Here is a 22841-nt window from a genome sequence, read left to right as displayed (position 1 = left end):
CCTCCCTGTCTTCCCATCTGAGTATGGGCCCCGGGATATAACACTATGCTTTCCGCACAGCTTTGGAAACTGCCTCCGTTACTGGATTTTGAGCACCTTTAAGGGAGAGATCACATGTGACTACTCTCTGGGGCCCCCAGCATGTGAGTTAAGTGCAGAGCTCTGCACACAGTAGCTGCTTACTGAAGGCTGACAGATTTACACATAGTAGGAGGCCAGTGGGTTAAGCCCGCTCTCCCTAGCTGACCGCATGGCAGGAAGGGGTCCAGTGGCATGGGCGCTCTGGCACCATGGCCATGCAATGGCTCTATCAGGCCTGCAGAAGAAGGAGAGGGAGGACCTCAGAGAGTGGTTCGACCCTCCTCCCAGCGCACGCAGGCCGCCAGGGGGCAGCAGCCCAGCCGCTCCCCTACTCCCCTGCCAGATCCCTGGCCGCCCAAGCCCACTGGATGGCTGGCAGGGCAGGAGAGTCAGAGGGGGTCTCCCCCATGATGCAGCCACGACCCCCGCCCCCCCGCTGCCCCACTGGCTGCCCGCATTGAGACTGGTGCCCTCATGGGCATCTCAGGGCTTGGGGCCCAAGTGCTCTGAGCCCTGGGCCTCCGCAGGCAGCTTAGTGGGCAGGAGACCCCGCCTTGGGCCCGGGGGCCAGGTGCACTCTAGCTCTGCTGGTCCTTAGCACTGTGACCTTGGTCAAGTATGTCACCTCTCCCGCTTACCGAGGACCTGCTACTTGCCAGGCCCCGACTGAGTAAGGCTGATCTCACGGAAGCCTTCCAGTAGTCCGGGGGGCGGGTGACCACACCCTTCCCTGACAGATGCACAGCTGGATGAAAAGGATACGAGATGAAGCTCTTCAGGCAGAGGCAGGTCCGCCCCCTGCAGTCCACAAAGGGGCCTTGAGCGTAGATCCCAACCAGGTGGCACAAACAGCCCCGGGTCAGCACTCAGGACGGGCCACCCGTGGTCACTTGTTTTGCACCGATGGCAGGTCACCCCTGTCCCCAGCCTCTGCTCTCTAGAGGTCCCGGCAGTGGTGGCACCAGCAAGCCTGCCTGTTTCCCTTGCTGCCAACGCGGAGCCGCGACCTCGGGGAAATTCTGGGGCAATCAGGTCAGGGGAGGCTACTCCTCAAAGGTCTGACACAGGAAACCAGGTCCCCGTTCAGAGCTGTGTCCCTTGGCCCAACAGTCTTGGAGCGCTTGGGGCCACCGCCGTCCTCATCCCACCACTCCCCTCCCTCGGCTGTCACCTCTGCACCCCCGGCCTCAGGGGTCAAGGGTGCCACCTCAGGGTCCCGTGGGGAGGCATCTCTTCCGGATCTTTGTGTTTTGATTCTCGGGTGGAGGACGCAGCGGCAGCACCACACCCGATTCTCCCCGACCTCCCTCCGACATTCCGGTGGGGTCAGGCCCTTCCTGGCTATTGCGTTTTCCTGTGTGGTTCTTCCTGCCTGGCCTCAGAACAGCCCAGCCTCCTCACGACACACCGTTACTTCCACAGACGTGGGGCCCCCCAGGGCAGGGGCCAGGCCTGACCCATGTCTCCTCCAGTACCACCCGGGTGGGCACAGGGCAGGCCTCAGGCAGCGTAAACAGACCACCTCTGTGAGGACCAGGCTCTCCAAAGCCCATCTGCAGATACGGACACGGTGGGGACCGGGGAGAGCAGGAGGGCTGGGGGCTCCCTCTCCAACCTGGGGCAAGTGTGGCCTGGCAGCACCTTCCACTGGGGTCAACACAGATGGCAGGACCCCCAGAACTGTCTTTTTTTTTTTTTTGGCCACACCGTGCAGCTTGTGGGATCTTAGTTCCCTGGCCACGGACTGAACCCAGGCCCTTGGCAGTGAAAGCGCCGAGTCCTAACCCCTGGACTGCCAGGGCAATGTCCCCCCCAGCACTATCTTTTTTTTTAAGATTTTTTTTTTTTTTGATGTGGACCATTTTTTTAAAGTCTCTATTGAATGTGTTACAATATTGCTTGTTTTATGTTTTGGATGTTGGCTGTGAGTCATGTGGGATCTTAGCTCCCCAACCAGGGATTGAACCTGTGCCCCCCACAGTGTAAGGCGAAGTCTTAACCACTGGACCACCAGGGAAGTCCACCCCCAGTACTGCCTTGGTGGGCGGCAGCAGCCCTGGGCCGACACCGCACAGGTCAGACGGTAGGAGGGACCAGCCAGGGATTAGCCCAAGACCCAGGTATATGATGTGCAGAGCCCAGTGCAAAATGAAAATGCAGGGCCTCAGTCTTCAGAACTGTTTAGAATTTCAGGACAGCGACTGCAGAGCATGAAATCCAGTGTGGAGTCATGTGTGAGTCAGGCATCCAGCTGACCCGCCCGCAGGCCTCTGCCCAGAGGTTGCACCCCGCCCTGTGGGAGCCTGATGGTGAGACGCCCGTGCCCACGAGGACAAGCGCACGACGACTGTCTGGGGAGGGCCAGAGGTCGGCGTTCATGCCGCGGGGACACTCAGCTCCAACACACACAGCACGAAAGAATGGCAATGATATTTTAAAAAATTAGGTTTATAAATATTTTCTCCATTGTACAAAGTTTTCCCCGCCCTTCCCACCCCATCACCGTTCACATTTCTCATGTTTTTTTTTTTAAATCCCAACTATATTTATTTTTTAAATCATAAAATATAATTTTTTCTTTGTTCATATTTAAAACTATTTACAGGGGCAGAGAGAGGCCGGGGGTGGCCCGGCCGAGGTCAGGACGAGTCCGTGCAGGGGGAGGGAGGGGGTGGGAAGAGGTGGAAATAGCTCCTCTCCGTGGCGGGCGACGGCGGGCAGCTGTCCTCCGCCGACAGGTACTGGCTGTGGGGTGTGGGCGGAGGCGGGTAAGGGTCTGAGTCTGAGTTCAAATCCAGGTAGTACTTGCTGGCCTTCCAGCGGCTGGCACTGTAGTCACTGTCACACACGTCTGTGCTGCAGGGCGTCGTTGGGGGCGCCATGCCACGGATGATGTAGGGCCTGGAGGGGACAGAGAAAGGGCAAGGGGAGCTGGGTTCAGAGTGGCCCACGTGCAAGTCCAGCCCTCGGGCACTGAGGCCCCCCCGGCTATGTGGCCTCTCTGAGCCTCAACAGTGCCACCTCTAAAGTGGGTGCACCTGCACCTACCCTGCAGGCTGCCAAGCCCAGGTCCTGGCAAGGACTGCGGCCCCAGGCCAAGGTCGCCTTTATGGGGAACGAGGCCTCCAGAGCCTACCGGGCTGACCTGGGGCAACTCACTTAACCTCTCTGAGCTTCAGTTTCTCATTGACAAAATGGGGAGGATGAAACAGTATCCATTTCAAAAGGGGCTTGTGAGGATTACAGTGAGATTCTTCATGGAACCTGCTAGAAACAGTGTCTGACACCAGAAAGTGGTTAACGACCATTCCCCTTCTATCATTACTGTAAATACTGGAGACCCACTGGCCTGGGAGGGTCCCATCTGGATCCCGGAGACGTCTCCCGACCGTCCCCCACGACGACATCGCCCTTTGGCCCGAGTCCAAAGTGGGTAATCACAGTGGGGTCACCGGGGTGCAGGAAGGTGGAGCCAGCACCAGGGCCAGCGAGGGACGCCTGCGCTGAGAAAGGCGCAGCAGGAAGATGCACCTCGTGGAGCCCTGGGAGCCAGCAGTGACCCCCACAGACAGTGGGGAGGGCAGAGGTATTGGAGGTGGGACCGAAATCAGGACAGAACAAGCAAAGCACGCGGCCGACTGGAGGCTGAGGGGCCTGGCCTGGCTGGTGTGGATGGGACAGCTCTGGGGACAGACTGTGACAATGAGGCACTGGGGAGCCACTGCAGGTTCTTGAACAGGGCACGGACCCAGTAAAGTGCTGGCCTCCTCCCATCTGCAGGGCTGCCGGCTCCCCGCCAGGCCCTGGAGTTCCCCAAACGGCCACCAGGTGGCAGGCGGCGCCGCGCTCGGAGGGTCCGCGGCGCCACGAGGACCAGGGGCCTCCGCCACCCCCAAGGCTCCGCTCTCTACCCACAGGGCAAGCCTGGCGGGGGCCACCCTCCACCTGCCCCATCGGGGATAGGGGACCCAGCGCCCCTGGTGGGTGGGCCCTGTTGGCTGAGACCACCAGGTTGAAGGTCAGCAGGTTCACCTCGCCCACCCCAGCTCTGACGCACCCTGGACACAGGCCAGCAAACCCGGATCCAGTTTCTCCTCAACGCTCTCCAGGGGCCCCACCCCACCAGGGAGGAGGGCGTGCGACCCCGATAGGGACAGCTGGGGGTGCGGGGTCGCGGCTGAGCAGGCCTGGGGGTTTCCTGGGCCCTCGCATTGGGTAAGGAGGGAGGATCGCCCCATCAAGGGCTGGGCTCGCCTGCTCTCCCGGGCATGTGGATTCGATGCTTCCCGGCACCGAGGTACCTAGGGGAGGTGGCCCCGCCGGGGTCCCAGCGCTGGACTCAAGCGCGGTCACAGGGCAGAGCCCTCCAGGGAGCGGGGCTGGCTGCGGTGGAGACCCCTGGCGGCGTCATTCAAGGTCATTGTGTGGCCCGGCTTATGAAACACCCCCAGGGCTCCCACCCTGGGCTCCAGGTGGTTTCTGACCCCTCTCCGCTTTCTCCCCCAGGAAGTGGGCACCAGGCCCAGTACCACGGGGGGCTCCATACCTGTAGGGCCTGGCGGTGGCAGGAATGTTGGAAGAGTAGAACATGTCCACGTTGTATAAAGAGGGGTCCGTGGCGGGGGACGGCGGCGGGTTCAGGATCTGTGGGGAGCCAAGCAACGTCACACGTGACCCGGAGCCGGCGGTCCCCGCCCGCTGTCCCTCCTCCCAGGACCCCTCCTGGTCTGGGGAGGGGAAGCGGCAGCTGTGGCCCGAGGGTGGGCGCGCTGAGGGGGAGAGCGGGGTGGCCACCAGGGCCCCGCCCGCTCATCAGCAGTGACCCCAGGCCCGGGAGCTCAGCTGCACGCTCAGGACCCCGGCCGCAGCCCAGTCTGCACCGTGCCACCAGCAGGGAGGTGTCCCTGCAGACCTGGGCGTGTCACCACGCCACTGAGTGCCTCTCGAGGTTCCTCTGGGACTTTACTGCCAAATCCCTTCTTTGGCCTTTTACTTCCCCATCTGCTCCCAGGTGGTGCAGGGTCTAATCCCTATAGGTCACTCCTTATTCCTAACACTCAGGGGACCTGTGGCCCAGCGGGAACCCTGAGCGCAGGCACCGCCACGCGGAGGGAGGGGCCACAGCCTGCTGCCCACCCTCTCAGCAAATCACAAAAGGGTGCCCCTTTCTCAAGGGACTATCCTGCCCCCAAACTGTGATGAGAAACACAACTCTTCCCTGTGAATTCGCCCTCCAGAGCCAGGGAGGACACAACGGTCCCACAAGAGTGACAGAGGGACCCGGGGCCCAGACATCCACCAGGTCTGCCCCTTCCCCAGCAACCATCGCTGCCTGCACCCACGCCGCCCCACCTCCTCTGAGCTGTCCCTGCAGGGGGCATAGCCAGACCTGGAAACAGGACTTGACCGCGTGCCCTAAAGGACTGAATTCCCCCAGGTCCCTGGGGCGGTGGAAGGGGCACGGCCTTTCCCCCCGCCGCAGATGTGGGTTGAGTCCTGTTATATCACCTCCCAGATGCTCCCTGCGGAGGGACTTTGCCTCCTGAGGCCTCAGTATCCTCATCCCTAAAATGGGGCTAAGAAGACCTGCTTCCTGAGGCTGTCCTGACACTTGGTGAGAAACCTGCAAGAAGTGCCCAGGCCTTTCCCTGCCCTTCAGGAACCGGCACGGGTCCCTCTCCTTATTCTGGGCGGGGAAGAGTCCTCTTCAGTCCAAAGAGCCAGCCTGGGGATTCCTCAGGGTTTGATCCCATAGTTGGGAAGGCACAGTACTGCGGGGAAGAGGGTGGTGTTCAGAAAGGGGAGCAGAAACAAGGCAGGGAAGCCCAGCAGAAAGGGCCTCCCCCAGCCCCACCCCCTGCACCTCAGGCCTGTGGGGTCCTATTTCTGCATCTGCCCGTGAACTTGACTGGACCTGACTTCTCTTTACTTCTGCCTCCAAGGCGAGCTCTGGGATCCTGCCCAAATCTGCTCCCCTGCTGCTGTCAGTGCTACTTCCCCCAGGGTGCTGGGGACATGAGGTCAAGGTCAAGGAAGAAGTCTTCCCAATACTGCAGTGGGCAGATTTCTAGCAAGTTCTGCTGGTGCAGCACCTCAGCGACTTGTCGGTCATCTGGTGCGTGGGGGCTGGAGGCTGTTCCCCGGTCACTCCCTCTCAGATGCTCTTCCTGTGTTCTAAAGCAGCGGTCCCCAAGCTTTCTTGCACCAGAGGCTGGATTCGTGGAAGAAAATTTTTCCACAGATGGGGGTGGGGTGGGGTGGGGATGGGTCAGGCAGTAATGGGAGTGATGGGGAGCGATGGGGAGCGGCAGATGAAGCTTTGCTAGTGGCCCACCGCTCACCTTCTGCTGTGTGGCCGGGGTGGGGGGGATTGGGGACCCCTGTTCTAAAGAATACCCTTTACCTGGCCAATTCCCTGCAATTTTAATCCCTGACAATAATTTTCTATATTGAACTGTCTCTGTTTAAATCACCATGTGGTTTCTGTCTCCTGATTGGACCTCGACTAATAAAGGCTGTCTTTTTTTTTTTTTAAGCCACGCCCCTTGGCATGTGGGATCTTAGTTCCCGAACCAGGGATCGAACCTGTGCCCCCTGCAGTGGAAGCTCAGATTCTTAACCACTGGACCACCAGGGAAGTCCCTAAAGACCACCTGGTAGCCATCAGCACAGAAATAAAGTCGGATGGCTCCAGCCTCACTCAGTACATCTAATTACATTCCAGGAGACTCGAAGTTTTAAATATAAACAAAACCTTGAGAACATTAAGAAAGAAAACGTGGAAAGAAACTTTTTGTATGAGGAGGGAAAGCCTTTCTGGGCATGACCAAAAACCCCCCAAACTCCCAGAAAAGATGGATAATTTCATTGTATAAATGCCAAAACACAACATAAACCAAAGCAAAAGAAAAAAGCTAGGAAAAATATTTTCAACCCATATCCCAGGCTCATTTTCTTCATATATCTCTATCTCTATATGAAGAACCCTTACAAATGAATAAAAAAAATACCAACAACCCAAGAGAAAAAGGACATAAATGTACCCTTCTGAGAAAATAAAATTACAAAGGTTATCAAATATACAGAAAGATATTTGACATCATATATAATAAGAGAAATATAAATTTAAATTATACCACCATACCATTTTCACCCTGAATGGGACCTGAGGAGAGTGTGTGTGAGGGGAACGGTCACGCTGGTGTGGCCCTCTGATGGCGGGAAGACGGACTGTCCCCTCATGAGGGCCCCTTGGCAAGAAAGGTCAAGAGGACCACTGCCCAGCCTTAGCTGCGGGGCATCTTCCTGCTGTCCCCCCTCCCGGGAGGGGAAATGAGGAAACCGCAGGAGTTCCCGGCATTGCTGTTGGGGTAACAAGACCCTGGGAGTGACTGGACACCCACTGGTGTGGCTCAGCCGGCCCCCTGCCCCCCACAAAGGGCACCATCCAGTCACCAAGAGGGGGACAGCTCTGCCTGAGAAGCAAAACCAACTTCAGGGTACAGGAGAGACAGGGTAAGGGAGTGGTCAGCTCTGACAGAATGACCCCCGGGAGGGGGTAGTCACCACTCAGATCCTTGGGCTCCTTATTTGCAAAATAGGGTGCTGACAGCACCCCCTTCTGGACTTGGGGTGTATTCCTCCGAAGTGCTGGGTAAAGGTCAGCTTTCAATGATTCTTAGCAGAAAAAAGCAAGGCACAGAGAGGAGCTGTCATTCCCTTCAGACGCCATCATGCGGGTTTTAAGAAAGTATATATGAAACGACTCTGTACGAGACTATAATGGTGGATACATGTCATTACACGCTGGTCCAAACCCACAGAATTACACACCACCGAGACAACTCAGATGTAAACCATGGACTCTCCGTGGCGGTGACGTGTAGGTTCAAGGACTATTACGTGTGTTCCCACTCTGGTGGGGGATATTGATAAAAGGGGAAGAAGGGGGATTTGGGAAATCTCCCTATCCTCCTCCCAATTTTGCTGTGAATCTAAAATTGCTTAAAAAAAAAAGTCTTAAAAAAAAAAGTGCATATATAAAATCAGTGAGCTCTGAATAAAGTCAAAGGGAATCGTATCAATGTCCCGATTAGGATACTGTGTTAGTGCTACAGATTGAATGTTTGTGTCCTCCCAAACTCATGTTGAAACATAATCCCCAACAATGATGGTATTAGGAGGTGGGGCTTCAGGGACGTGATTAAGTCACAAGGGTGGGGCCTCATGAGTGGAATCAGTGCCCTTAAAACAGCAACTCCAGGGACTTCCCTGGTGGCTCAGTGGCAAAGACTCTGAGCTCCCAACGCAGGGGAGCCCGGTTGGATCCCTGGTCGGGGAACTAGATCCCACATGTTTGCTGCAACTAAGAGTTCACCCACTGCAACTAAGACCTGGCGCAACCAAATAAAAATAAACAAATATTTTTTTAAAATAAAGAAAAAATAAAATAAATATTAAAAAAATAAAAAAGCGACCTCAGAGAGCTCCCCTACCCCTTCCACCAGATGCAGATAAGATGGCCACTACAGGGAGTTCCCTGGTGGCCTGGTGATTAGGATTCCAGGCTTTCACTGCCATGGCCCGGGTTCAATCCCTGATCAGGGAACCAAGATCCCACAAGCCTCGGAGCGCAGTCTAAATAAATAAATAAATGAGATGGGGGGGGGGGGGGGGGGAAGACAGCCACTATGAACCAGGGACCAGGCCCTCAACAGACACCAAACCTGCCAGAACCTTGATCTTGAATTTCCCAGCCTCCAAAACTGTGAGAAATAAATGTGTGTGGTTTAAGCCGCTCAGTCTATGGTATTCTTGTTAGAGCAGCACGAACGGGCTAAGACAAGGATAGTTATGTAAGACTGGGGAAAATTGGGGAAAGCGAGATGGGACCTCTTTGTATTACTTCTTACAACTGCATATACATCTACAATTATCTCCAAAAGTAAAAAGAAAAAAAATTACTCTTTTTGCTGGGAAAATAAAGTTCACACTCTTGTATACTCGCTGTGTACAGATTTCCTCTGGGAGGACACACAATAAACTCAGCACAGGATGTGCCTCCAGGGGAGGGTTGAGTTCCTGGTCGGGGTGTGGGCTGGGCCCTCTTTTCACTGTGCCCTTGGAATCCCGTACCATTCAAACTAATGTAGTTAATTTTTAAATAGCTGGCTCCACGCAGGGTTTCTTTTGGGGATGATGAAATGGTTTAAATTTAACCATGGTGATGATTGCACAACTCTGTGAATATAATAAGAACCACTGAATTCTACACTTTAAGTTGGTGGATTGCATGGTAGGTGAATTACATGGCAATAAAGCTGTTGAAAAAATTTGCTGGTGGTCAGTGCCATCTCTTGTTGCCAGATAAGATCCCCCAGCTCCCAGCAGAGGCTGCAGATGGAGAAACCAGTTTCCCAAGCGGCCTGGTGTCTGCATGGGGTGGAGGGGTCCAGGGGGCTGTCCTGGAGTAAGCTGAGTCTTCTACGGGTTCCCGGTGCTTCTAGCTGGTCACACGGGACATCTGAGAGCCAGGTGACAGTAGCAGCAGGACGGAGAAGAGGAATGGTGGGGAGGATTCTTAAACTCCAGACTCCTGACTCCTGGCTCCCTCTGCCCCTAAACACAGACGGGCCCTGGAGCCTCCAGGAGACTTGGTTCTGACCCTGCGAACCTGAGATAATGACCCCCACTGCCCCTCCCTCCTTGGCCCTGCCAGGGTCAGGTGCAATAAGAAGCAACACCCCCATGTGGGGGACACCCAGAAGGGCAGGAAGGCCCAGCCCTGGTGGGTTGGGCTCACTGGCAACCCCCCCAGAGAAAGCTCCAAGGGCTGTCTTCACATCAGAAGACCACACCGTCACAGGAAGTTGGGTTTTGAAGAATTAAAAAGCACAGAATCGTGTAAAGTCAGAACTTAATACGTCTCCCCAGGTTCACGTCTGTGCATTGAGCTCGCCCCAGTTACCCTGGGGCGGTGCTCTTGGAAACGGGGGTCTTTTCCAGCCAGCCTCGAGAAGAGGGTCCCCCTCGGGATCCTGCTATGGCGCTTGGACACAGGGGGCTTCTGCACTTCATCCTCTGTAGTCATTTCGTTCCAGGGTGTGGCTTGGGCTAGGGCCAGCCCCTCACTGCACTTGGGCTGCCAGAAGCTCCAGGGAGCATTTCAGCCCACAAAAGTCACCCCACGAGTACCTGTCCTTAGAAAAACAATGTGAGGACTTCCTAGGTGGCACAGTGGTTAAGACTCCGCCTGCCAATGCAGGGGACCCGGGTTCGATCCCTGCTCGAGGAAGATCCCACATGCCGCGGAGCAACTAAGCCTGTGTGCCACAACTACTGAGCCTGCACTCTAGAGCCCGTGAGCCACAACTATTGAGCCCGTGTGCCACAACTACTGAAGCCTGAGTGCCTAGAGCCCGTGCTCCGCAACAAGAGAAGCCTCCACAATGAAGAGTGGCCCCCACTCGCCACAACTAGAGAAAGCCTGCACTCAGCAACAAAGACCCAACACAGCTAAAAATAAACTTAAAAAAAAAATTATTAAAGAAAAAGAAAAACAATCCGGCTATTTTCTGGGAACCAGCAAGGCCTGGAACCGGAAAATAGGGTGTTTCTGGAAGGGACGCTGAGAGGAAGCTCACGTCTATCCAGACAGGCCCTGCCGACGGGGCGGGCCCGTGGAACAGAGACGGCCACCCAGACACGAAAACGCCCGACAGCAGCTCTGGGAGGTGGGATTACGGGTGAGACCTCCATTTTTTGATTTTAAAGTGGCTTCCAAATTACCCACAGTGAACAGGGAGTACTGTTTTCTAAACAGAAAATGATGTCGTTGAAGAGAAAAACTGAAGTCAGGACAGGGAGGAGAGTGAACACGCCCCACCATTCTAAACGGTGGAAGAGGTAGTAATTTTAGAAATCCTGAGGTCACAGGACGTGCCCCCCAGCTGGCCACTGGTGGGGGGGACCCCGAGCCAGCCAGGCCTCCTCTCGCCCCCACTCACCGGTGGGTACAGCGTGGCCTTGGTGCTGGATGAGCTGCTGGACGAGGCCCCAGTGACGTGGTTCCGGTCGTAGAGGGGCACCCCGGCCCGGCCCCCCATCAGGCTCACGGAGCTCATCATGGACTTGCTGCATGAAATGCCTGCAGGGGGTGGGGGGGGGGACAAGGCCAGTTAGGGGCCGGGGCGCCTTATGGACACGGCGCCCTCGCCCCAGCCCCGCTGCCCGGGAGACCCAGGTCCAGGTGAGGAAGCCCTACGTGAGATGTGTCCCCGCCCAGCCGTCCCCCGCAGACAACTCAGGACACACCCCACGAGACTATCTCAGGTCACGTCCAAGGAGCATCCCTGATCCACTCGCCCCACATCCCACCTGGACTCCCCTCCCCGCCTCCACCCGGGGCCCTCACGGCTCAGACTCCTCACCTGTGAAGGGACCGTGCTGGGAGCCGCCCGGGGCGATGAAGTTGAGGGGCACGTGGGGGGTCCCGCTGACGTACTCATGCGGGAAGGGCCCGCTGGCCCCGGCGTAGCGCTGACACACCACGCGCTGGCACACGAAGTAGACCCCGCCCACGATGAAGAGCGAGAGGATGATACCGATGACCGGCCCGATGGCGCTGCTGTGGGCCGGGCCGTCGTCCGAGGGCAGCCTGGTGATCTCTGCCAGAGGACGGGCAGGAGCAGACGGTGGGCGTCAACCCGGACGGAGCGGGCCTCCTGCGGGCGGCAGGCGCTGTGTGCCCTGGAGGGCCTGCTCCTGCCGCAGCCCGGCACCCACCCATGGAGCCGCTGCAGGGCTGGAGCTGGCGCAGCACCACCAGAGGGCTGGCCCCCCCCAGGGCGACCCGCAGTGCCCTCCTCCCCTTCCTGGGCTTGACTAAGCTCTACCACTGCCCCCAGCCCCTCACCAGCTACTCCTCCAAAGCATCCTCCCATTCCTGCCCCCAACCGGGAGCGTCTCGGCTGGAAGCATGCGCACTGAGCCCTCCCGTGTCCACGACCCTAGTACAGCTGAGCCAGAAGCCCCTGGAGCCTGAGCGCCAGGCCGTAGGCGGGGGCCGGGGGCAGGGAGGCAGGACCATGGGGAGGGGCAGGGTTGACCCACGCACCCACGGCCGGGGCCTCCACCCACAGGGCTGGCTGAGCCCCTCACGCCCGCCTGCCACAGAGGCCAGGAATCCTGAAGGCCCTGAGCAGGGAGACCGTGAGAAGTAGAGTGTGTGAAGGGCCTGGACTCGGGGGCCCAGTCAAACCCCAAAAGCCAGGAGCCAGCTCAGGGCCGCAAAGGTGCAGCCAGGGGTCCCGGGCCGGGGCGCTCCTGGGGCTCGCTCCGCTATCGAAGCTACCTGCGGCATGGGTGGCACGTCTAGGCTCTAGACTCAGCCTTGACAAAGGACACCCCCTTTCCCATCAGGTTGGCGGAACGGATCTCAGGGCAATCAACTACGTCCCCTCCAGCTGACCAAAACCCAAGGAGAGGGAGGAAAGGTGCTGGTTCCGGCAACCAGGCCCGACCATGCGTAAATATCACCCCCAACGACGGGGGCCACCGTCACATGGGAGGCGGAAGACAGACACTGTCAGGCCGGACACCTGCGCAGCAGAGGAGCAGGGCTCAGATCCCCAGAGCTCCCAGTGCTGCCCTCCGGCCCCACACCACGCTCTTGAGCTGGTAGCGGAGGGCCTGACCCGGGCGGATGCAGAGGCAGAAGAGCACTCAGTGAGTCCCTGGGGGACCCCTCCTTCTTCCTCATTCACAAGACATCTCTATCCTGGAGTCAGAGCTCTCAGCCCCAGTCCCTGTGCAGTGAATAAAGTGGCCGTATCCCCAGACACACAGACACGTTCCCACCTCCTGGGAATCCAGCTCTGTTCCTGTCTGAATCAGACAGCCTTTCAAAAGCCACTGCCTCCAGAAGACTTCTCTGACTGCCCTGGTTTCACATCCTCTGGCTCCTGTATCCTTGGCTACACAGGCTATGTCACTCAAGGGGCATGCAGTGCGCGCGCGCACGCACGTGTGTGTGTGTGTGTGTGTGTGTGTGTGTGTGTGTGTGTGTGTGTGTGTGTGTGTGTGTGTGTGTGTGTGTGTGTGTGTGTGTGTGTGTGTGTGTAGGCATACACACACTGCTCCTCCTCAGCCAGACATCAGGCTGCCAGGCAATGGACCCACCGCCTATTCTGTCAGGGTGCTCCTGCCTGACAGATGTTGCTGAGTGAGGGCTCTGGGCAGAAGCATGCCGCCTTACACTCAGGCCTGGCCCGGCACACTCAGCCACCCCCCACCCCCGACCCCCGCCCAGCCCCCATGCCTTTGCCTCTGTACCTCTGTCCCAGCTGAAACGTCCTTGGTCCCCCCCTCCCTCTCCTCACAGCTGCCTCCATCTCCAGGAAGGCTTCCCTGACTGCCTACCAAGGCCAAATCCTCCTGACCTCCCAGCCTCCTCAGTCCCCGCCGTTTCCTCCCTCTAGACCCCACTGTCCTGGGACAGAACCCCAGCACAGGGCGACCCCCCAACCCCACCCTCTGCGGGAAGCCAGCTCACCGCACATGAGCTCGTCGGAGCCGTCCACGCAGTCAGGAAAGGAATCGCACTGCTGCCTGATGAGGACGCACTGGCCACTGGCGCATCGGAACTGGTTCGGCAGGCAGACGGCTGCAAGGAGGGGCCTTGCGTTCAGAGAGGCTGGAGGGTGTGACTCAGCCAGGGGCACTGAGCAGATGACCACCACCGGTGATCCCTGCCCCGCCACCCAGACCCAACAACAGAGGTCTGGGTTCCAAATACAGAGCCGACAAATGGACCCTTTCTACGACTGGGTTGGGGCGTGGTCACGGCAAAGCCAGTCTTCACCCTCCCCTCAATGACCCCTGTTCCGAGGCCCATGCAATGCTGGGGGCAGGCTGGCAGGGAAGAAACGTTGATGACCCCAGGAGGTGTTCATTCTCCAGGTTCCTAGCACGCATCAGGCCCGCAAAGTACCAGAACTACCACGGCCCCTGCGCTCAGCCTCTCCCAGGTTACAAGGAAGGTGAGACCAACTAGAGGACTGCCCACAAGGAGCCGGGCTCCTAGAATGGGCGGGGCAGGGAACAGGGGATGCACCAGCAGAGTTCTGGGGATCAGGAAGGGGGAGCAGAACTCAACTGGGAAGGCAGAGGCAGGCCACGCCAGCAACCGGGGTGGCTCACAGCCTTTTGGAGGAGAAGGAGGAGGAGGAAGGCTGGGTACTGACTGCTGCCTCTGCCTCCCTGCTGAACTGGAAAGGGCTACAGCCCCACAAGGGAGGCATCTGCCCGGGGTTCTGCCATCACCTGTCCCCAGTACTTGCTGTCTAAGCTCCCCACCCACCCTGCCCCAGGCGCCCCACTCTGGACATTAGAGACAAGGAACCCCGCCCCTGCGATGAGTGGGCAGATCTGCTGGTAACCGAGACACAGGGTGGAGCCCAGAGCCTGCACTAGGGCCTGCTGTCCTCCTGACGTCTCTTTCACTAGGGGAAACATTCACAGAGAGAGGAGGGAGGGGACAGTTCCTAACCAGGACTCTTGCCACCTGCTGAGATCGTGTCCACAACACTGTGCTGGGGCCAAGGGTGTAAGGCAGGACTCAGCGAACTCCCCTGTAAAGAGCCAGATAGGTCTCCATTGTAACTACTCGACTCTGTTGTTTAGTGCAAGACCTGACGCAGGCAAAATGTAAATGAATGAGGCTGGCTGTGTCCTAATAAAACTTCATTTACCAAAAGAGGTGGTGGTCTGGATGTGGGCTTCAGGCCACAGTGTGCTACTCCCTGGTCTACAGTCTTCATCGAATTCAAAGGGGCTGTGAGCTGGAAAGCCTTTGACTGCAGCTTTATAGAAACATCTGAGGGAATGACCCCCAGGCCTTCACCTTCTGCAAAATGCTCCATCATCATGAATGGATGGTGGACAGATAACATCTGAGTTATCCAAGAACAGGACCCCGTGGCTGTGGGGGTGGCAGCCAGAATGAACCATTAACAGCTCAGTGGCAGTCAAGTGGCCATGGTGCTGAGGGTGTGTGGCAGGAACCAACTGAGCACATTTTATAAAAGAAAGACTCAGAGGGAGCACACAGATTTGTTTCACTGTCATAGTCTAAAGGAAGATCCTGATGGTCAGAGTGGACCCAGGTTGACTAAGCAAAACGCTCTGTAATTCCTGGTTCAGTCAGATGCTAGAAACCACCCAGATGTAAGCCTTATCCCACAGACTGCTTGGTGAGGACAGCACTGCCTTCTGGGATGAGGATTAACCAGGCTGTAAACCATGGAAATCCAGCTCACGACTGGATTTGTCTTGGGTTTCTGTAAAATTCCTGACTGAATGAGGGAAGGCAAGATAGACTCCCACGGTCTTTCTTCAAGCCAAACTGCTTGGTGGGGCATATGGCAGGAGCCCTCAGAGGGCCTGACATTTCTCCCTCCCAAGCAGAGCAGCCTTGGCAATTTCACTCCAGAAAAAGGCTTTACAGTGACCCTACTCATGTGTGACCACATGGAGCCCAAGCTCCAGGAGGACAGGACCAGCGGCTGGTGGAATTGCAGCGCTCCCTGGAGGGAGAGGCGGGGCCATACCGGGAGGGGCGGGGCCTCACCATCGCAATCAGCCTCGTCCGAGCGGTCCTGGCAGTCGGCCTCGCCATCACAGCGCAGCCGCAGGTCCACGCACTGGCCCCGCGCACAGGGGAACTGGGCGGCCGAGCACACCGGGCAGCCCTCCTCGTCGCTCTGGTCATCACACTCGGGGAAGCCGTCGCAGCGCCAGGCCCCAGGGATGCAGTCGATCTCCCCAGTAGCGCACGCGAACTGGTCGGGGGAGCACGTGGGAGGCTCTGGGGAGGAGAACAAGACCATCACAGGCCGCCCGGCTGGGCAAAAACGGGGCAAAACACCCCTGGGTTTCAAAGCGGGGGACACGCTCAGTTCACAGGTGCTGTACCCACACGGTCTCCACTGCCCTGCGTCCTGTTTGCTGTCCCACCTCCAGCCTCCCGTGTTTGATGCCAAGCCACCGCATAGGGTCTGTTCGCACAGCCTGGCTACACGGGAGTGTCCCCTGCACCCCCACCAGAAGTGGGAGGGTTAGACACCAGGTGGTCAGCACCCTCACCTGTTACACATTTGGGGCAGGGGGGCAAGAACTCTGTGGGTGGCCAGCGAGCCCACAGGCACGGGGAGGGGGTGCTGGTGGAGGACCAGGCACCTTGTGGCGGGGTGGGCTGCGGAAAGGCAGGCAGTGAGGATACCACAGGGGGAGCAGGGGGAGTGAGGAGGGTTCAAAGGCTCGCTGGTGAAGGGAGTCGTGGGAGGGTGGTGAGCTGGGAGGGTGAAGGACAGGAGCTCTGGGGTCACCTCCTGCCATGTGGCTGTGACAAGTCACTCTCCCCTCAGGGTCAGCCTTCCCAGTACAGACCAAGTGTGGACCAGGCACGCAGTAGCGCTCAGCAGCGCTCAGTGAGTGGCATTGTCCTGGAGGCTGGGACGCAGATGGGCACAGATGCCAGGGCAGAGAGGTGCAGGAGGAGCCCCTCAGCCCCAGGCTGCCCCCATTTCCCAGGCACTCCGACATCTCTCTCCCCTCCTCTGTCTGGAAAATCACAGAAAACTGAGGTCTGGAAATTGGCCCAAACTTCGTTTTAATGTTTAAGTACAGTCCTCAATACCTTTGAAATCTGATTAAGGAAAAAGGTATCGGGAGTTCTCTGGTGGTCCAGTGGCTAGGGCTTGGCACTTTCCCTGCCATGGCCTGGGTTCAGTCTCTGGTCAGGGAACTAAGATATGCAAGCCACAGAGCACAGCCAAAAGAAAAAAAAAAAGATATCAGTTTCACAAAAGTACTGACTTCCATGACGTACTCATCCTTTCAACGTTTGGAACCCATGTGCTCCGCCCCCTCATAAGCACGGTCCACGCTGGGCTGAATGGGGATGTGAGGGGGGGAGGGGATGTGAGCAAAAATGACACGAGGCCGCTGTTCCCACGGGACTGGGCCTCAGAGGACAGCCAGGGACAAAGCAGGATGTGCGCAACTGAGCCACGGACAAAGAACACAGGGACGCTGGCCACAAAAAGCTGTGTGTGGACAGCAACCCACGCCCCACTCCCGAACTCCAGCCCCCAGAGGCCCTGTGCCTTTGACCGTTGTTTCAAATGCCCGTCCCCCCATAGTCCAGCCAGGAAGAAGAGGGTCCATGTGGGGCAGGCTCTGACTTCCCGCAGGGAAACCCCCCTCCCCCCCATCCTGGCAGCAGCGGCTGGAGAGCAAGGACCGGACAGGGTGGAGGTCGCACAGACCTGGGCTTAAACCCAGGCTCTCCTCAGCATCTGTGCAACCTGAGGAAGCCCCGACCTCCCAGAGCCTCCATTTCCTTGCCCCTAAAACAGAAGCAGCCACCCTCCATCACAGGCTCCTCACAGGAGTAACGGAGACAGCAAGAAAAGCACGCACACGCACGTGTGAGCTAGAGTACGTGCGCGTGCGCGCATGCCTGGTTCGGTAATGCGCGTGCACAGCACTGGCAGTGGGTCCACGGCACCTCCTGGGAACCTCAGCAGACCTTTTGTGAGCCCCCAGAGAAGAGACCAGGGAAGAATGGAGACAGGGACAGAGTAAACACAGGCCTCTTGGGCAGTGAGGAAGGGCCTGGCAACCTCAAGTCTGCCAGGGGCAGTGACACAGGGGAGTGTCTTCCTGTGTGCGGAGGCCCAGGGCTGGGCTCCAAGGGAGAGCTGAGTGCTGTGTGCAGCTCTCTCCCTGGCCCCGTCTCCTTCAGGGCAGCCTGGACGTCTGTGGGACCTGCACAGCCACTCGGGCCACAAACTCTTGTGGGCCCTGGGGCCACAACTCAGAAAAAAGCCACCAGGAAGCTCAGGAGGGTCAAGGTGGCCCTCATCAGGAGAAAGTTATGAAACGTCCCCTCTGTTCTTGGCCAGACTCTCTGGGGTTCACAGTGTGAGGTGGGGCAGGAGAAAGCTCCACAGGACAGGCCCGTGGTCCTACTTCCCAAGATGTGCTGAGCGTCTGCTGTGTGTGGGACACAGCGTGGGAGTCGAGGGGGTGAGGACGAGAAGAAAAGGGACAGGGTGAAGACTGGCCCCCAGAAGCTCAGAGGAGCAGGGGAGAAGAGAGGAACACAGAAACAACACATCCAAGGTCACCTGGGGGACCTGTGGAAGAGGAGAGGAAGCCCTGGGGACTGGATTTCATCATGGTGACAATGACAGTTATCTCTTTTTATTACTACTGCCATATCCTCACAACTAATAGCAGCTGGCATTCCCATATGCCACCTGTCAGGGACCACACAAAGTACCCTGTCACTTAATAACAACCCCATCTGGTAACTGCTCTCAGCTTCTCTATTTCACAGAGAAGGAAGTGGAGGCTCAGAGAGGCAAGTGACCAACCCAGGGTCACTCTGCTAGTAAGTGGCAAAGCTGGGATTTGAACCCAGGTCTGTCTGACACTAAAGCTTATGTTCTTGACCACACCCCATACAGCCTTAGGGAAAAAGAGGATCAAGGGTAGAAGGAAGGGAAAAGACAGAACTACTGAAAAATTAGACAAATCCACTATTGGAGACTTCAACAGCTCCATCAGTAACTGACAGCACAAGCAGTCAGCAGAACAGCACTATTGATCAACTGGATCTAACTAACATTTATAGAGCACTCTACCCAACAACATCAGATGACACATCTTTTCAAGCTCACATGGACTATTCACCAAAGTAGACCACATGCTGGGGCATAAAACATACTTGAACAAAGTTAAAAAGATAGAAATCATAAAAGTATGTGCTCAAACCACAATGGAATTAAACTAGGAATCAGTAACAGAGAGTTGGCTGGAAAACTCCCAACTATTTGGAAATTATACAACACACTTCTAAATAACGCATGGGCCAAAGAACTGTCTGAAGAAAAATTTTTAAATATTTGAACTCACTGAAAATGAAAATACAAGTTATCAAAATTTGTGAGATGCAGCAAAAGCCGTGCTTAGAGGAAAATTCACAGCCCTGAAATGCCTATATTAGAAAAGAAGACAATTAAACGGACAATCTGCTTTGGAGATTGGATGCCACAGGGACTATGTATTAAAAAGATGCCAGGCAGCAACCTGGCAGGCAGAGAATCAGGTCCCTGTTCAGTATCCCAACAGCAAGTGCTGAGGTCACACCTACCACCACAAGTCAACAGGTTCTGCAGGAGCACGAGGTGGACTGGGCATGAGCACCGTGGCGTCCCATCACCCTTGGCAATGCAGATGTGGGAACAGCCGCCATTGTCCCGGGCACAAGGGTGGGCTGCTGTGGAGAGAAAAGAGGGAGGGGGTCAGGTTCTGCCTCCTACCTCAGGACTTCAGCCTAGAAGATAGAGGGGATGAGGGCTGGGCAAGAACTTACAAGAACTGGCACTCCTGTAGGAGTATAGGATATCCTCCCACTTAATCTCAGGGCAGCCTATGGAGTGTGTCTGTATTGACACTGCATTTTGGAAGTGAGGAAACGCAGGCCAAAAGCACTTACAGAACTTTCCCAACATCAAACTCCAGCCCACCTGCACCAGCTCCCACTCTGCCCACGACCGTCATGCTACACTGCCCACCTGTATGTCTATCTCTTATAGAGTAGTGGGCTGAGTGGTGGCCCCACAAAAGATATGTCCATGTCTTAACGCTAGGAATCTGTGAATGTGACCTTATTTGGAAAAAGGGTCTTTGCAAATGATGTAATCACATTAAGGATCTTGAGATGGGGTCCAATTCTGAATTGTCTGGGTGGGCACTAAATCCACTGACAAATATCTTTATAAGAGATGACCTAAGAGGTGAAGGCAGGGAAGAAGGCCGTGTGATGACAGAAGCAGAGACTGGAATGATGCGGCCACAAGGAACACCTGCAACCATGGGAAGTGGGAGGGGCAAAGAGCCCTCCCCTCCCCCTCCTCCCGACCCCCACAGCCTCCAAAGGGAGCACTGCCTTGAAAACACCTTGATTCCAGATTTCTGGCCTCCAGAATTGTGAGAGAATACATTTCTGTTGCTTTAAGTCAGCCAGCTTGGGGTGACTTGTTACAGCAGCTGCAGGAAACGAATACACATGGAAATTAAAAGAGTAAGGGTGGTGAACCCCTGGGGAACATGAATATTTCAATTCAGTTAACCTCATGTGCCCAACACCTGGACAATGATCAGGAGCCTGAGAGGGTGACACCTTCCTCAGGTGAGAGGAAATAGGAGAAAGTACTCTGCTCCTCACCCCTACCCCCAAAGACAAATCATAGTTTTTCCTCCCCAACCTCGAGGATTAGGTGCTCTTAAAATGGCAGAGTCATGGTTTAGAGCAGGGCCAGCAAACTTTTTCCATAAAGAATCAGAAAACACACAATTTTGGCTTCAGGGGCCAGGCCACCTGTCGTGACTCCTAGCCGGCCAGCTGCAAAGCAGAGGCAGCCAGGATGACACAGACCCACAGGCCGCAGCCGGTCACCCCTGGTTCAGAGTTCAGGTGTGAGATCTTGCGGGGAAGCAGGATGGGTGGCCCATGTCCCAGATCAACACGGCAGAGCTCACCCAAGGATTTCCCGCCCTCACCTAAAACGAAAAGCCTCTCCGTGCCACCCTAGACCCCGCATGTGAGCGCTCACAGACACGTCCCCCTACTCTGCTCACTGAACGTTTCCTGGCCCTCCTGGCCCCTCAGTTTCAAGGAGCTGCCAGTCAGTGCGCTTGGCCTTCTGCTGACACCAGCAGGCAGCAGGTCTTGACGTTCGCGGGCTCAGCATTCACCATTCCGACCGTCTGCCAGCAACACCCAGGAATCCACAACTTGGCTGAGGGTGGTGTAAGGGGCCAGGTGAACACAGGCATTCTAACCCATAGGCACTGGTGCCTCGGTTATCTGGAAGCTAGTCTCCTGGTGACTTCACTCATCCAGGACCCAGCTGATTACCCACAAGGACAGAACCCACCACCGCCCAGCAGTCAACACAGAAGTGACTGACTCTTAAGTCATGCCCGATTCTGAGCAGGGCACCCAATAGAAAAAAGCCCCAGTGGCTAAAACGTGGGCTCTGGCCTCAAATCCAAGCCTCACCATGTTTATTGGCTGGGTGACAGCAGGAAGTAATACCCTTTCTAAGCCCTACTTTCCTCAGCTGTAAAACAGAATTATTGTGAAATAACACATATAATGTAATAATATACTGAGCACAGGGCCTGGGGTGTTAGAACAGTTTAAACATGGTGTGGCCAAGGCAGGAGGCCAACAGTGACAGGCTGGGGTGAGGCTGGTGGGGCAGCCCCCAGGGCCTTGCAGGAGGCCAGACCGTGGGCCCCACAGGACAAACACAGCCATGGCTCTGATCACCCAGCTGGCAGCCCAGGTGTGTTTACTGAATGAAGAGAGAAAAGCAAGAAGACAGAGGGACAGGTAGACACTTACACACACACACACACACACACACACACACACACACCCCACCTCTACATCCACATATAGTCACATACGGAGGAGGTGGAGGAACCAGAGGCCCCAGTTACCAACGCCCCTCTACCAGGCCCCTGGGCACAGCCAGACGGTGGCAGGCAGAATCCTAAAATGCCCCCTACGGCCCAGCTGGGGAGGATGTGATGAGCTATCGTGCCCGCGATTTTGTTACCTTACTCGGCAGAAGGGATTTACAGATATGATTAAGGTTACTGATCAGTTGCTTTGGAGTCAATCTGAATGGAGACTAATCTAAAGCTGGACCAAATCTAATCGCAGGCCCTTGGAAACCAGAGTGGGTTCCAGCTGGTAGGAGAGGATGTCAGAGAGGTTCGATCTGTTACGGATGAGATGAGGGCCTGAGGGTGGCCTCTGGGAGTTGAGAGTGGACTTGGCTGACAGTCAGAAGGAAAACAGGATCTCAGTCCTACAACTCTCACACTGGCCCATCCTCCTGCCTTTTGCCAAGGGGGCCAGTTCAGGGGCCACTGTGCTCTGCGCGGAGGCCCACCCTCCCCTCAGGGGCCTCCGCACACGCTGCCCGCCCCCCACGTACAGAACTCCTCCAGGCTGATGTCCTCCACGGCGTGGATGCCGGTCAGGTGGGCGACACGGCCCTGGACGCGCGTCCGCGCGTCCCCTGTGGTCTTGTCCACGCGCTCGATCATCTGCTGCTGGCGGTCTATCCAGTAGAGGTGCTTGCCCAGCCCGGTCAGGCCTACGGGCTGCACAATGTTGGCATCCTCCAGGGTCAGGCGGTTGGCCCCTACAAGAGGGACAAGCACCCCCTGAGTGGCACTGACCCCGGGAGCTCGGCCCACGCTCGACTCACGAGAACAGAGGGCTGCGAAAGCCTGGGGGACGCGGGGCTCTGGCCAGGGCTGGGCCTGGGGCACACTGCCTGGCATCAGGCAGGTCCGAGACCACCTCTCAGATAGCCCTGCTTCCGTCTGGGCTGCCCTCGGGACCAGGGTCATGGCCCTAGTCACTGCCCCCTCCGAAGCACGGTGCCTCCCCTTCCCCCAGCCCACCCCGACTTCTGGAAGAAAAGCCCCTCCAAGCATCACTCCTCTCCAGCCCAGGGGCCTCCCGGACGAAGGCAGCCACGGCAGAGCAGCTGCGAGCACGGCTGCCAGAGGCAGAGGGGCCGGACTCCTGCTCCACCCGACGCTGGGGGCCCTGGGCAGCTGGCTCACCCTCTCTGAGCCTCACTGGCCTCTGCCACCCGGGGATC

General features: G+C 57.0%; 1 protein-coding gene across 4 annotated transcripts in view; it reads right to left on the bottom strand.

Moving 5' to 3' along the window:
* Positions 1–2558: 2558 nt before the first annotated feature.
* The window catches only part of LRP5 (LDL receptor related protein 5), a 114275-nt gene continuing 93992 nt past the window's right edge, over positions 2559–22841 (bottom strand). For 2 of the 4 annotated variants that reach the window (XM_057726537.1, XM_057726536.1), the window contains 8 exons: positions 22164–22373; positions 19301–19426; positions 15710–15946; positions 13634–13744; positions 11511–11747; positions 11088–11227; positions 4628–4725; positions 2559–2982 (listed from right to left, as the gene is read on the bottom strand). In XM_057726537.1, coding sequence (XP_057582520.1) covers positions 2721–2982; positions 4628–4725; positions 11088–11227; positions 11511–11747; positions 13634–13744; positions 15710–15946; positions 19301–19426; positions 22164–22373 — 1421 coding nt within the window. In that variant the 3' untranslated portion in view covers positions 2559–2720. Of the gene's footprint in view, positions 2983–4627; positions 4726–9385; positions 9605–11087; positions 11228–11510; positions 11748–13633; positions 13745–15709; positions 15947–19300; positions 19427–22163; positions 22374–22841 lie in introns of those variants that run through there. The other 2 variants (XM_057726535.1, XM_057726538.1) reach the window with 2 other exon arrangements.

Source organism: Hippopotamus amphibius, chromosome 3, assembly GCF_030028045.1.
Source record: "Hippopotamus amphibius kiboko isolate mHipAmp2 chromosome 3, mHipAmp2.hap2, whole genome shotgun sequence".
NCBI classification, from domain to species: domain Eukaryota; kingdom Metazoa; phylum Chordata; class Mammalia; order Artiodactyla; family Hippopotamidae; genus Hippopotamus; species Hippopotamus amphibius.
The sequence above is the reverse complement of the archived record's forward strand: the minus strand, read 5'-3'. Positions and strand labels throughout refer to the sequence as shown.